The sequence below is a fragment of the Lepisma saccharinum genome, chromosome 18 (assembly GCF_977018435.1).
Source record: "Lepisma saccharinum chromosome 18, izLepSacc3.1, whole genome shotgun sequence".
Classification (NCBI taxonomy): Eukaryota; Metazoa; Arthropoda; class Insecta; order Zygentoma; family Lepismatidae; genus Lepisma; species Lepisma saccharinum.
In genome coordinates this window covers 20,155,185-20,169,712 of record NC_139246.1, presented here as the reverse complement: position 1 = coordinate 20,169,712, position 14,528 = coordinate 20,155,185, and the positions used below count along the sequence as shown (strand labels likewise).

At 35.7% G+C, this 14,528-nt stretch overlaps 1 protein-coding gene across 1 annotated transcript in view; it reads right to left on the bottom strand.

The window, feature by feature from the left end:
- Positions 1-9,937, bottom strand: part of LOC146001892 (uncharacterized) — a 42,514-nt gene extending 32,577 nt beyond the window's left edge. The window contains exons 1-3 of the mRNA XM_083139609.1: positions 9,805-9,937; positions 3,812-3,964; positions 1,112-1,276 (exon numbers count right to left, since the gene is read on the bottom strand). Of these exons, the coding sequence (XP_082995735.1) occupies positions 1,112-1,276; positions 3,812-3,947 (301 nt within the window). The 5' untranslated portion in view covers positions 3,948-3,964; positions 9,805-9,937. The remainder of the gene's footprint in view (positions 1-1,111; positions 1,277-3,811; positions 3,965-9,804) is intronic.
- Positions 9,938-14,528: the final 4,591 nt, after the last annotated feature.

The window sequence follows — 14,528 nt, the reverse complement described above, 5'->3', positions numbered from 1 at the left end:
TCCCTGACTATTCCCTGACCAACCAAATTCCCTGACTTTTCCCTGTTTTCCAGGTTTTCCAGTCGCGTAGCAACCCTGGTTCTGTTGATGGTTCAAATGCAAATGCATATTTTTATCATTTTTCAGGTGTCTTTTTTCTCCTTCCCAGATCTTTCATGAATTTTAAATGCATTTTCTAGCATAATTTACATATTTAAATTCCCTAACATGGTCGTTTTAGCTTAGCAAGTACACCATTTATCGTCAATATGGTCAATGTAAAAGCACAATATTAATTTTAACTTAAAATTTTGGCAATGGATTTTGTGGAATTAATTGTGGTAAATTTAGTTTCCTTCCAGCAAACTTAAAATACTTTGGGTGAAACCTGCTTTGAGTTTCCCTTGTTGGCCACCATTATGACTTTAATCTGTGATTTAAGTAAAATTAGTCACAGCATAAAAAAAAATATATAATCTAACTGACTTCTGTATTGTGCAAGAACCACTCTGAAAGGAGGTGAATGACTTGCACAGAAAAACCTTGGGGAGTATTTTATGTAACCTTGAAATAAAAATATAGAAAACTAGATCAGCACTTAATTGCTTTCTATTCCCTTTGCTTTTATACTTTAAACCACCAAGCACAATTTTATCAAATTATTCAACTAATCTCTAGTAACTTAGGAAAAATCAAGCTTTCATTTTAAGGGTGGCAATTATTTTCAGGTCATTTTTTAAGATATTTAAGGCCATCAACTTTCATGATTTGGCTTCCGAATTATGTCATTATCAGCCCTTCTCTCACAGTAGCCCCTTCATTTTTTACCTGACTACATTAATCCTTTGGTTTCAACCTGATAATGCACAAATGTTGTGTGAAACGTCATTCTTAGTATGTGATGTGTTGTGCAGTGTTAGTTTCTGTCCAATTCAGACAATTCTTAAGGCGAGAAATAAGTATCCTGCATGTGGTGCAAGAATCTTCTTAAATCAATAAATACATCTGCATTGGTATCAGCAGAACAACTTATGGATACTATTTTTTCCTCCACTAATAAAAAATACTAAAGAAAAATTTACAGAATCATTGGATCTAAAACAAAAACTGTCTACAGCAAAACACAACTTACCTTCATGTAAAGGTGTATCTTCTAAGAAACCAGAATCTTTTCCAGGGTCTGCGCCATGCTCCACAAGAAGTCCAACTACCTCCTTTGATACAGCATTTCGGCAGGCTAAAATCAAAGGTGTTGCACTTGCTGTACCCTCATTTGTTTTCACATTAGGATCTGCTTCTGAAATTTGTAAAATATAAAAAAATCAAAGTAACAGGAAAACAAAATTGTGTTAAATACTTTCTTTTTATCATTCATGTACGTGCATACTATTATAATGCTTCATTCATTAGCTAAAGCTAACAAGAAAAACTTGCCTCAGGACATTTATAAATATGTACAAATTCAATGGGATTTAAATTTTAAAAAGTTGCAATTTTTCACATCTACGACAAAAAAATCAAGCAGAACTCGTGCATAATTCCCAGACCCAATAATTCACTCAGAATTTTCAGTGACTAGTCACCCTAGTTATATTTGGTTAAATGCATTTTTTTTGTCATTTTTGAGTATTGTTAATGTTTTTTCAGAGCATTGAATTTGTATTTGTAACATGACTCTGCCGTATGCTATTGTACCGATATCCTTTGAGGAGCACAATTTAAATCCAAAAATAAATATTAAAAAAACAGTTAATGTACAGCTCACCGCTCACGAGAAGATCCCCAAATGAGGGGAGATGGGGAGTGGGGGTGAAGGGAAGGACTGGTCCATTTGCAGATTTTAAGGGTAGCAGAAAGCGTTCCACTGCAGTCTAGTATCCTTTTCGAAGTGTGTAGGAGTTGATTGCATCAATCACGCAGAGCGTGTCCGCAACAACAGTTTGCCAGAACACTTTTGTATTGCTTATCTTGTGCATTATTTAGACTGCAATTCAAAGAATTTTAAAAAGAATATACGGCATTTGGGGAGCTTATAGATAACACACCCCTGTAAAACAATTTACAATTAACTAATAATAGGCCGCATTATAGGCATATGTCTGAATATTCTAATATTTATTCACTGTGCCCGTAATATTATACGGTTATGAAACTAGTGAAACATAAATTCACATTCTGCAAGACAATCTGCCTTGGAGTTGTTTCTTCAAGGCCTAAAGTCAGGAAACTGTTTTTGTAAGGTAAGTCGTTACTCAAATCACATTTGCGTTTCGGCATGGTTCAGATCGCTGATTCACAGAACTTCACTTCTCCACTGACATGTAACAACTAAGAGAACAGGAGTTAAAAACTATTGTTTATTTCTGAATTTTGATGTCGTGAAACTCAAATAAAAAAAAAAGACGCAGCGTATCGCTTATTCTTACCTATTGTTAGAAACTTGCTGCCACGATAGATATCACAAATGCTTTGAAATCAAAACCATACACGACGAGCAGCGACAACGGAAGAGATGCATAAGTCCAACATTTTTTCTTTGTTGGAAGAAAAATTTCTTGGCTTTGTGATTGCAACTGAGTGTGTAGTATTTCTTTACTTTCAAATTGAAGACGGATATAATATTAACAATTATTATTAAATAACAGGAAAGAGAACATTTCCAAATTTTCCTAAAAATCTGCCCGGACCATTTTTAGGACTCGAAAAAGAGGATTAGCCCAGGTAAAACATGACATCTGGTAAACCTAATTGTCTTGTATCGCTGCATCGGTTACAGCGAGCCCACATATGTTTCTCACTCAGGGTGCACTCCCCTAACCCTAATAGTGGAGTCGCCTGTCGCTACGTCACTGCACTTCCGTTGGGGATCATCTCCTGAGCGGTGAGCTGTACAACTATTTATTCGATCCACGCTTGTTTGCAATAGGATGGAGGGAACAGATTTATCAGTATCAGTCTACATAGTTGCATTGGTGTATCCATTTATCAATGCAAAGAGATTTGCTATTGCATAAAGAACTCTCTCTCTCCCCACAATCTATTGCCTTTCTTACCTGGTGATCTTTGCATTATTTGAAATTATCCATGTTGCTACGCTATCCATTTCATTAACACACAAGGGCCTCCCCAATGGCACAGTGGTAGTGTCATCGCCTTGTAATCAAGGGGTCCCGGGTTCAATTCCCGGTGGAGGCACAAGTGGTTCGGATCCCACTTTAAACTGTTCTGATTAGCCTTACTGTGCATAAAGTGGACTTAAAAAACAACAAATCAATCAATCATTAACACACAAAGTTTAGGGATATGCAAACGGTACACTGCATGTAGATTTTCATAAAAAGTTAAACTGGCTACCGTTAAGTATTATAAATAGTGCTTGGATTAGTGAAATCTCTAATTACACAATAAGTTTCTCTAGGGCAAAACTTGCCGAACTCAGTGGCAGATTGGTTATTACAGGATGCAATGACACGAGGGGTCATGGATTATAATTCCAGCCTGATCATGGGAGTTCTTTGTAAGAGTCCCTTCATCAATTTCATCATGATTAGCCAAAAGTGGCAGAAAAGTGACGCTAAATAACACAATTCAAATCAAATCAAACCTAGGCCAAAACTTATCAATGATGGTCAAATTAATTAATTATGGAGATGAATTCAAGTTCTCAACAAAGGTGTGTCCTAAACTGACCTCTACCAATCGGAACCTGGACCTTCTAATTTTTAAAAAATAAATAAATATGTACACAAGGGTTGTAAATATTTCTATATTGCCCATTAATATGCAAAAAAATCCTGAAATTATATATTTAAAAAATGTAAAACAAACATACCTTTAGACAAGAGAAACTTGAGACACTCTAGATCCCCAGCTGCAGCTGCGTAATGCAAGGGTAGCCAACCCTTTGAATCTGGGTCACTGATTGACTGGCCTGACTGCACAAGGTCTGAAAATCTCTTGCACTCCATCTCGAAATCACCTAGAACTGGAGAGATACAAATGGAAAAATTGAAGTGTTGGCATTTTAAGTCCTCTTTATGCACATTAAGGCTAATTGGGACTGGACCTACAGTTTAAAGTGGGATCCAAACCACTGTGTGCCTCCACTGGGTATCGAACCTGGGACCCCTTGATTACAAGGCAGCGACGCAACCACTGCGCAAACAAGGAAGCACACAAAAATTGATGTGTAAATTTGAAGTTAATATTACAGTAATCATAGAATTAAGCAAGTTTTCAAGATTCACCACTTCATTAACCTCTAGCAGACAGTTGGTTTCAAACAAAACCTCCACCACATAGCAGCAATAACATGCAATTTCTTGAAAACTATAGATGGTTCAGTCTGTATTTATTGTTCATTTATGTGCATATATAGATATGACATAATAGAATGACAAAACAATATGTTTACTATTACTACAAGGGATAGTAAAAAAAAAAGTTTCCCGCATGTGTCTTTGCAGAAAGTGTGGAAACTTCGGGTTGGAATTATGTTGTGATTATGCAGGCATCATCCTTCTTTTGTTGTCCGACACACGACCTCTTCCATGCATAGGGCCACAGTAAACTGCTGTGTTGAAGACAGGGATAGTTGATAAGTTTGTTGCATGGAAAACACGTGTGTGTTGCAATCCTGACAAAGGATGAAGTGTGATCTGTTGTTCGCTACAAATGGGTGTGACTTCCGGTGTTTTACAAACAGGATTTCTTGAAACTTGTGAAGCAGTATGACAAGTGCCTGGATGTCACTGCGGACAAAGGTGAACAATAGTGTAATGGTGCCTATTTCTGCTCATGTCATGTTCTTTCACTAGTGTAAAACTCTCTGCAGATGACAGACTAGGGTAACTTATTTTTAGACTATCCCTCCTATTTTTAAAAAAAGCATTTTCCCACCCAAATTATGCGATGTAACACATAAATGGGGTATTACCTCAAGTACAGTTTTTTACTGATTTTTTACATGTAATAATGAAAACAAAAAACTTGATCACAATGTGTGACAATTAAGAATCCAGCAGGAAAAGTCCAGTTTTCAAAACTGGCATGGTGGGGATTCCATGTACTCAAAGAATGATCTTCTGTAATGTTTTCCTGAAAGTTTGGTCCATAGGGTCAATGCTAGAAGCAATTTTCCAATGTTGTAGGAACTACTGCCACACACTACACATTTTTCATTCAATTTGGTCTATTGTGGTTATCCATAAAGACATGCTGAATATATTTTTTTTGTGTAAAATTTTGATTTTCTTCTTTTTCTTTCATTAACACGTTAACTGCTACAATAGAAAAATAAATATTTCCCTGAGGCCACAATGTTTTATTACGAGAATATAATAAAAATGTTGAAAGCAATGTGTCTCTTGTTGATTAGATGAAAAATTGTTATTTTGTGTGCGTGAGTCACATGCAACTCAAGTGGTGCTACAATCATTTTATTATGTTGCATGCCACGTGAGTTACATTTGGTTCAAAGCATATTCATTGTATTTTTTTAGTATTGTTATTTGTAACATGACTCTGCAGTATGCTATTGTACCGATATTGTTTGAGGAGAAAAATTTAAATGCAAAAATAAATTTTAAAAAAGTTGTACAACTATTCACTTGATCCAAGCTTGTTTGCATTAAATGTAACAATAACAGCCTCACTAAATAAGATTTTCATTTTCGCTTCACCTAACATGTACGTTATAGCATGGTAGCGCAGGGTCACCACTCTAAGACCATCATAAAATTCAAGGGTATACAAACAATATTTTCTCTATTTCAACCTTATGTATTACCACCCTCCCCACTCGCATGCACACACACAAATATATTAACAATATAAAGGGTCTGTGAGATTCTATTGTATCCAAAAATTCTAATTCAATTAAGTTGGACGGTATTAAGGTGCCCAGTTTACATTAGCCATTTTACTAACTCAAGACTAGAAATACATCTACAAACACAAGTCACAAATGTTACGGGATGTAGTAACCTACGAGAAATTGTTAATTGTATAAGTAGTTCAAATTTACCTAATGAACTTCAAGATATCTTATATTGCAATAACCTTTCGTATGCCAGATAAGATTGTTCTGCAAAGGACACTAACAAAGAAAATGGGTTGAGAGAATTCTGTTTTATTTTCAACGCAGCTTCCTTCTCCTTGCTCAATAAAAATACAAATAAACTGTGGAAAACTTGCCTCAGGGCATTTATATGGGTAAATTCAATGGGATTTGGATTAATAAAAGTTGTAAGTTTCCACGTCTACGGAGAAAAATTCATGAAGAATTCTCATATAATTCCTAGAGCCAATAATTATTCATGTAAAATGCCCGGAAAGTAGCCCCCCCCCCCTGTTATATATTATGCAAACTACTATAACAAGCTTCTAAACCAGAATTAAAGAACCTTATTTAAAGAACTTACGAGACTGGTTTATGTATGATACTTACTGTTCTCCATCACACACTTCTGATGATTGGTTGCCCTCCCTGATTGCATGCAGGGAGGCCAAGGGAGCCAAACTGAGTGTCTATTATTTCTATTACATCTGATTAATCTACATGCGGTGTGTAATATATAAATATATTCAATAAATAGGAACTGCTGTGGAAAACCAGCTAAAATTTGGTAAGAATGAAGAATACAGATAATGTCTCCAATTTCTTTCCTATTTCTTATACTCACTAAATATGCAGTCCTGGTAACGTATCTGGAGTTAAGATTTGGGGGTGACATATAGAAATTTTACACTTACGTCTATATATGTTGCAAAATTACGTTCTTCATTACCGCGATCATTCTCCATACAGAAACATAGGAACCATGTTTGATGTTATGAACAAGTGATATTCGGCATTCGTTGCGCTGTCTACAGCATTGCCACACTGCTGCTTCGTTACTTGCAGAGCATTAATTGTTGCTTCGTTACTTGCAGATCATTAATTGTTGAAGCATGGCGGAACAGAGGAGTGATAAAATTGTTAATGTGCAACAGTTATTTAAGTGGAGTGTGGAGGAGGATGGACGTGGTCAGTAAGTTTGGCAATGGCATTCGAGCGTTCTTCTAGAGAAATGGCATCTTGCACAGTGAGGAAGCTGTAGCCCCACGAACCATGCACAGATAGCCCCACAAACCATTCATGGATAGCCCCACAAACAATATCCGGTAAGGTTAGGTTAGGCAAGCTTAGTTAAAATTTTGTTCCTAAAACAATGTGATACAGCTGTAAAAAAAAAAATTTCCACTTATATCGGCTTTTTTCCTTATTTCCACATGTGACCCCTGCAATTTAACAACAGATTTGTGATTAGAAGGCGAAATTTAGTTAGTATACCAAAAATTAACGAAATTGGAGACATTCTCTACAGTCTTCATTCGCTCCTAAAATTTTAACAATACACCATTCAAATCTCATTATACAAACACTCACCATAAGCACATACATATTGTAATTTTCAACCATGTTGCCAGAATTTAGGTAAAAATGGCAAGCGGAAAAAATGGCAAATACAATATATTACGATTTTACATAAATATTGAGAAATTTTATGTCTTGCATTTCACAGTTTGAAATTAACATTTCATATAAATAATCAGTGGTTGAAAAAATAATTTTTTAGAGCTAGGCGCCAGGTCTGAAAATCAGGCACCAGGAAACCACCTACTAGTAATTGTGGGTACTATAAGAAGCTGATCCAGCCCCTGTGGCAGAGTGGTTAGCACATTGCGCTACAACGCCAGGGGTCCCAGTTTCGAATCCCGGACTGGGCTTGGATGTTTGTACATGTCCATTCATCAATTTCATCATTCATCATCATCTTTGCAAATTAGCCAAAAGTGGCACAAAAAGTGAAGTAAAATAAAGCAGTCTATAAGCTGAGCATCACCGTATTCAAAACTTCGCTAAATTATGTGAGAAAGCTGGAAATGGGGGGTTGGGGGACAAAGAGTAAGAAATTGTTACTGATTCTATAGAATGTTCACAATGTTGATAGAAAAATCATTTGCTACCTTACGCTGTACTGCAATTTGAACTTAGAATCTTGAAAGTTTCGTACACTAAAATTTAAAAAAACGGCAATATTAAGCAAAAGATCACAGTCGCCAAGCTGAAATTTTTAGTCACCATGGCGACAGAGATTTTTCGAGCCCTGAATATAATTATGGTGTATTTTAACATTAACTTTTCTTTCAATGGATACATTTTATTTGATGTTTCCAAAAATAATTATAATGCAGTTTATTTCTTTTGACAGGAGTTGCTGCCGCTATGGAATCACATGTTAATAAAAGGTAACCCTTATAAATAATTTGAAACATGTGTGATTGATGAAACTTAAGAGGGGGTGCAGTATAGAATGGGTTTTCATCTTGACTGAAAACAAGTATACGCCTTGCATGCACCTGCTGACCAATCACACATTTTTGTTCCTAGTAGGACTTCAAGTCAGCCCTCACACTAATTTGTGTCACTGAGAGGGACGAACTTGTTTACCTAGATACTTTTTTTAAAATGAAAATTGTTAAATCTGGGAAAGCTGAAGAGAAGCTCTTGTTTCTACAACAGTCCAGTCTCATCTGAAGAATGTTATAAGGTGGAGGAACAAATTCAAGTGTCGAGGAATTCTAAAAACAAAATTATTGAAACAAAATCCTGTGTGTTCCTATGACCACCTGATTACAATATAATTGATGATCTTGACACAGTAAAACATGTTATCTTATGTAACAAATTCAAATATTATGGATTTGATGAAAAATCAGTCAAGGTAATATACTCATATTTATGTAATAAGACACAGACTGTGTATAGTGAAGGTAACTACTCTAAGGGTAGAATAGTGAAATACGGTGTACCACAAGGTTCTGTATTGGGACATCTTTTATTTAATATGTATATTAATGACTTACCAATCAATATAGATAATGACCAAAGTGATGGATATTTATTTGCTGATGACTTTGCACTTAAAGTGAATTCACAGAATAAAAAAGATAACAAAGAAATACTAGATAATTAAACAAATATTCTCAAAAACTGGTGTGCAGCCAATAATTTAGCTCTGAATGTAGAGAAAACGGTAACACTTTACTATACTGGAGATGGATTTCTTCAAATTTACAGGAGAAAGTATTTACGCAAATCATTTTCTGTAGCATTGTTGATGTTCGAGAATGTAGTTCTGATCCATTTTAATGCGAATGCATGTGGTTTTCTACGAAAATCTGTTTCTGATGCGTTATTGCTGCTGCCGCACCGATGTTGTCCATATGTGCTAAATTGAACGAAAGGATTGCTAATGGAACCTAACCTAACAGGCCTAACCTAACCTAGTAGGCATACCTCGTCCCCATGATGGTTTGTGGGGCTATCGTGAATTTTTGGGCTAACGTCAATGGTTTTTGGGGCTACCAGTGGATGGTTTGTGGGAAATAAGGAACAACAGTAAGTACTCGTTAATGTACGAAAGACATTATTTTCGTTAGAAATTCACTATTTCACCTAAATAAATGTTCCGCAATGCAGAATAGTACGTTAGCAATGTAAAAAAATGCAAAATAAATCATTGATAGGTGTCTCTGGTATAGTAAAGTAGTACCGCACTTTGGGAGGAGGGGGAGACTAAATTTAAGGCCAAAATCATCTTAAATAGGGCCTTGGTGAAAAATTCAGGGGCCATGCGGACAAATAACATCGGGCATCGCATGGTGTTCTTGTAGTTAACAAGATGAAATCATGGTATAGGCTTATTTAGTACAAGGGGATATTGAATATATAAGAACTGCAACTATGTAAACAATTTCTCCTTAAATCACCATACATACTGATAACTTCTACGTTTAACAGTCAACATGGAATGACGTTCAATACATCATATCTTCGAAACACACTTTAAAGAAAAGGAGGTACACCACATTTCAAGAATTGAACACATCATTTGCAATCACAGATTATGCGTGTAATTTCATACCAACGGCACTTCTTCTTCTAAGAGAATTCAGGATTCTTCTTCTTCTTCTTCTTTTTCTGACCCTATCAACTGGTAGTCGATTTTAGTCATCATCCTGAGTTTTTTTTTTTTATGTATTTAGTTCGCTATTCACTTATATTTCACAAGAATGAAAAAAAACATCTATTGATATTTATTTATACTGTTTGTTAGATCGTCAAATTACATCTTCTTGCATATCCATAAAGAAGCCATATGGTGGGAGGAGTAGGGTCCGTGAGCAGGGCAGTAAGAGATGTAGGGAATGGAATTCTATTTCGACGTAAACCACTATATAATTTATCTCGTTCTCTGTCGAAATTGGGACATTGTAAAAAGAGATGTGTAGCATCTTGATTATCTTCTCCACATGCGCAGGCTTGTTTTGTTGTAATATGTAGTCGTGATAAATGATCATTTGTGCGAACATGACCTGTACGTAGACGTATTATAAAAGTAATAACTGATCTTCGAAAATTATATAGGTAGTACCAAGGTTTGTTTTGTGAATGTTCTGCAAACCATTTATATGTGTTGCCCGTGGATTGAAATTGTTCTATACACCACTGTTTCCATTTATCTTGAAGTTTATATTTAACTCTTGGAAGAAGGTCCGTGTATGGAAGTCTCGCAAGTGAGGTAGTTTCCGATGATAGAGCGGCTTTGGCATATGTGTCCACACGTTCATTTCCCGTGTTTACTTGGTGAGCCTTTACGTAACTAAACTGGACGTTGATATTTCTTCCATTAGCATACTGAGTTTGTTGGATTATAAGTATGATGAATAAAGGATGTTTACAAATCTGAGGATATGAGGAACTCAGCGCCATTAATGCGCTTAAAGCATCTGTTATGATGAGAATTTTTGTGTAATTATTATGGATAGCGTATGTGAGAGCTTTATATATTGCATAACTTTCTGCAGTGAAAATAGAAGTGTCAGGTGGTAAACGGAATTGTTTGTTTATATTTTGATCTGGAATGAAATAAGCACAACCCACACCTAGGCGGTCTTTGGATCCATCAGTATATATGATTAGGTGTGTTGGCCATTTCTCTTTATACATGATATGTCTTCCTAAATCCCTGAAATGGATATTGCATTGGGTATATAAGGGTATGTCTAATTGATAAATTAAAGGATGTTGGAAGGTAAAAGACTTTGCACGTGATTCCAGGTCTATGTATTGGCAATATACAAAATAAAAGAATGTGTGTTTAGGATCTATGGCTTTATTTTCTGTCCATTGTTTTTGTATTTCAAATAATTTATTGAATGGGTGCGTATGATTTTCCCAGGTTTTGAGCAGAAATTTTATTGTTAATTGGATCCGTCTATGTGTCAAACTAGTTTCTCTGCTTTCCATATATACACTGACATTAGGACAGGACTGCTTGAGACCTAAGCAGGTCCTCAAAGCTTTACTCTGTAGTATGTCTATTTTGTCTAAAAGACTTAATTTTGCACCCCCATAACTAAAGGCTGCATACTCAAAGTTTGATCGAAAACAATTCCTATGAAATAGCAGTAAGATTTTGGGGTGTCCACCCATTTAATTGTTGTGATACTACGGAGTATATTTATTATTTTACGGCCTTTATTGATTAAATGCGTGATATGTGTATTCCATGTGAATCGCCTGTCAAAATGTATACCTAAATATTTATGTGTTTCTATTACTGGGATATTAGAAATGTGTGGTATATTGTTAGGATGAGTATCCAATCGTTTATTATTAAAACAAATAATTTTTGATTTTGTTTCGCTGATGGATAATCCTTCTTTGAAAAAACACGCTCTTATGATGGCGATTAAATTCTGCATTGCTATTATACCTTGAGTAGCATCATCTGTAATGTTATAGAAACAGAAATCATCTGCATACTGAAGGGGATGAAATGGTAGAATTGGTAATGCATGTATCTCATTCGTATAGATATTAAATAAGAGAGGGCTCAGAGGTGAGCCTTGAGGTATGCCGATTGAAGTGGAACGAGGATCGCTTAGTTTGTCGGTGAACCATCCGAATATAATCCTGTTGGAATATAGATTCCACACAATTGTTGAAAGTTTTGGGTGTATATGAAGATTCTCTAATTTATGACAAAGATTATTTAAATTTATAGAATCATAAGCTTTTTCAATATCTATAAACAAACTGAAACAGTAGGAACGTGTAATTTTACTATTTTGAATTGCTGCTGTTAGAGCGGCTATAGCATCTTGACTACTAAGATTAGTTCGAAATCCAAATTGTGTGGAATGAAAAAAAATTTCACGTTCTAATAACCAGGATAGTCTATTTTTCATTGTGCGCTCAAATATTTTTTCCAAAACTGAAATTAGTACTATTGGTCTGTATGAGGATGCATGGTCCGGAGATTTGTTTGCTTTTAAAATTGGAACAACGACATGATTTTTCCATTCTAACGGAACTATGCCGGTTTGATATATATTGTTGTAATGTGAAACAAGAATATCTGTTCCGGTATTCGGTAAATGTGTTATGGCCTGGTACGGAATACCATCAAGACCTGGTTTAGTTTAGTTTAGTTTATTTGCGTCCAAGGACTACCGGTGTGTACAAATTACAGTACATGGTAATATAGGACATGTCAATACTTACATTACAATACAGGTACATTAATAGATTTTACAAATACAAAATATATAGCCAAAAATTGTAAAAAATTGGGTCTTACTCTGCTATTATATCAAAATCACAAAAAAATATAACATGAGAAGATATACTAATTACCCACTTTCATTTGACATTTAATTTTACAAGAATAATATGTGATTATACTACATTATGTACATTTGTCTTATGTAAAAGCCGCTTCCATGTATTCAGCTATAGACAGTGGCGGCTGGCCAAGTGCAACAAGTGCAGATGTTTTCACCTAATTTTCAAATTAATATTGACATTTTTCATTTGCTTGTTAAATTAAACTATTTCCCAGCAGAACGCACACGATAATACTCAAATAACACGCCGCTCGGCGCTACGCACGTATTGAGTTCGTCCCAACCCAAGAGCAAACACCGCTAGGTTGCGGAAAACTTAGCCGGTTGTCATGGCAACGGTGACGTCACCTAGCGTTGGCCTTGAACGGGTGTCGCCTTCTAGATGAAGCAGTTCTCTCGTCGGAGAAAACATCGCATCCAGTGCTTGTGGCAAAATCTTCGCGTTCTCGCGAGATCTTGTTCCGCGTGTGTGTTTCGCGTTTCCTATCGTGTGTTGTGTTCATGTGTTGAGCTGTGGTTTCTACAATGAACCCAGTAAATGAGTTAGTGTGTAATTTGTTGCAGACACCATTTTCCAGATGGACGGATGAAGACAAAAAAGACGTTTTAAATTGGGGGGGGGCACTGGCACTTACTATTTGTTTTCATTGCCTATAAATATACTTCTTCACCTGTTATTTTAGGCACGAGCCGCGAGATCTTGTTCCGCGTGTGTGTTTCGCGTTTCCTATCGTGTGTTGTGTTCATGTGTTGAGCTGTGGTTTCTACAATGAACCCAGTAAATGACTTAGTGTGTAATTTGTTGCAGACACCATTTTCCAGATGGACGGATGAAGACAAAAAAGACGTTTTAAATTGGGGGGCACTGGCACTTACTATTTGTTTTCATTGCCTATAAATATACTTCTTCACCTGTTATTTTAGGCACGAGCCGCTACTGGCTATAGAATAAAAACATGCTTCAGAAGCATTGATTTTATCTTGTGCTTGAATATCATCAAGTTTCGTTCTTTCCTCACATCTTGTGGTAGTTTATTGTAGAGATCTATGGAAGAGTTTAAGGGACCTTTCTTACATAAGTTGAGGCGGCAGTGTTTTATGTGAAGTTTGTCTTTATTTCTTGTGTTTAGGCCATGTATTTCCTCATTTGTGGCAAAGTTGGAAATATTTTGCTTAACATAAATTAAGCATTCATAAATGTATATGCAGGGGAGAGTTAACACATTAAGTTTACGGAAAAGAGTTCTACATGAATAAGTTTTCTTTACTCCAGCTATGATTCTTATAGCTCTTTTTTGAAGCATAAAAAGGACATTGGAGTGGCCCTTGTTACCCCAAACCATAATACCGTATCTTAGTAAAGCATCAAAGTTTGCCATATAAAGGCACTTAACAGTTTGGGTGCTTGAGATGTCTACCATTTCTCGAAGGGCATAGCACACACTACTTAATTTTGATTGTAGCGTGTTTATGTGTTCTGTATAGCTAAGGTGTTCATCCAGAATGATACCCAGAAATTTTGAATTTTTGTTAGGCTCTAGTTGTGTATTCCCAGATATTAGATTGAGGCTTATTTGGTTTCTGGTTTGGATTGTAGAAAATGTAATGTAATTTGTTTTTTTGCTGTTGAGGAGTAGATTATTATTTAAAAACCAGTCATCTAATTTGTTTAATACGTTATTAGCCTTAGATTGTAGAGCATCTTTGGAAGTGTCTGTTACTATAATATTTGTATCATCAGCATATAATATTGCATTTGCCTCAGGTATAACATTTGGTAAATCATTTATGTACATAAGAAACAAAAGAGG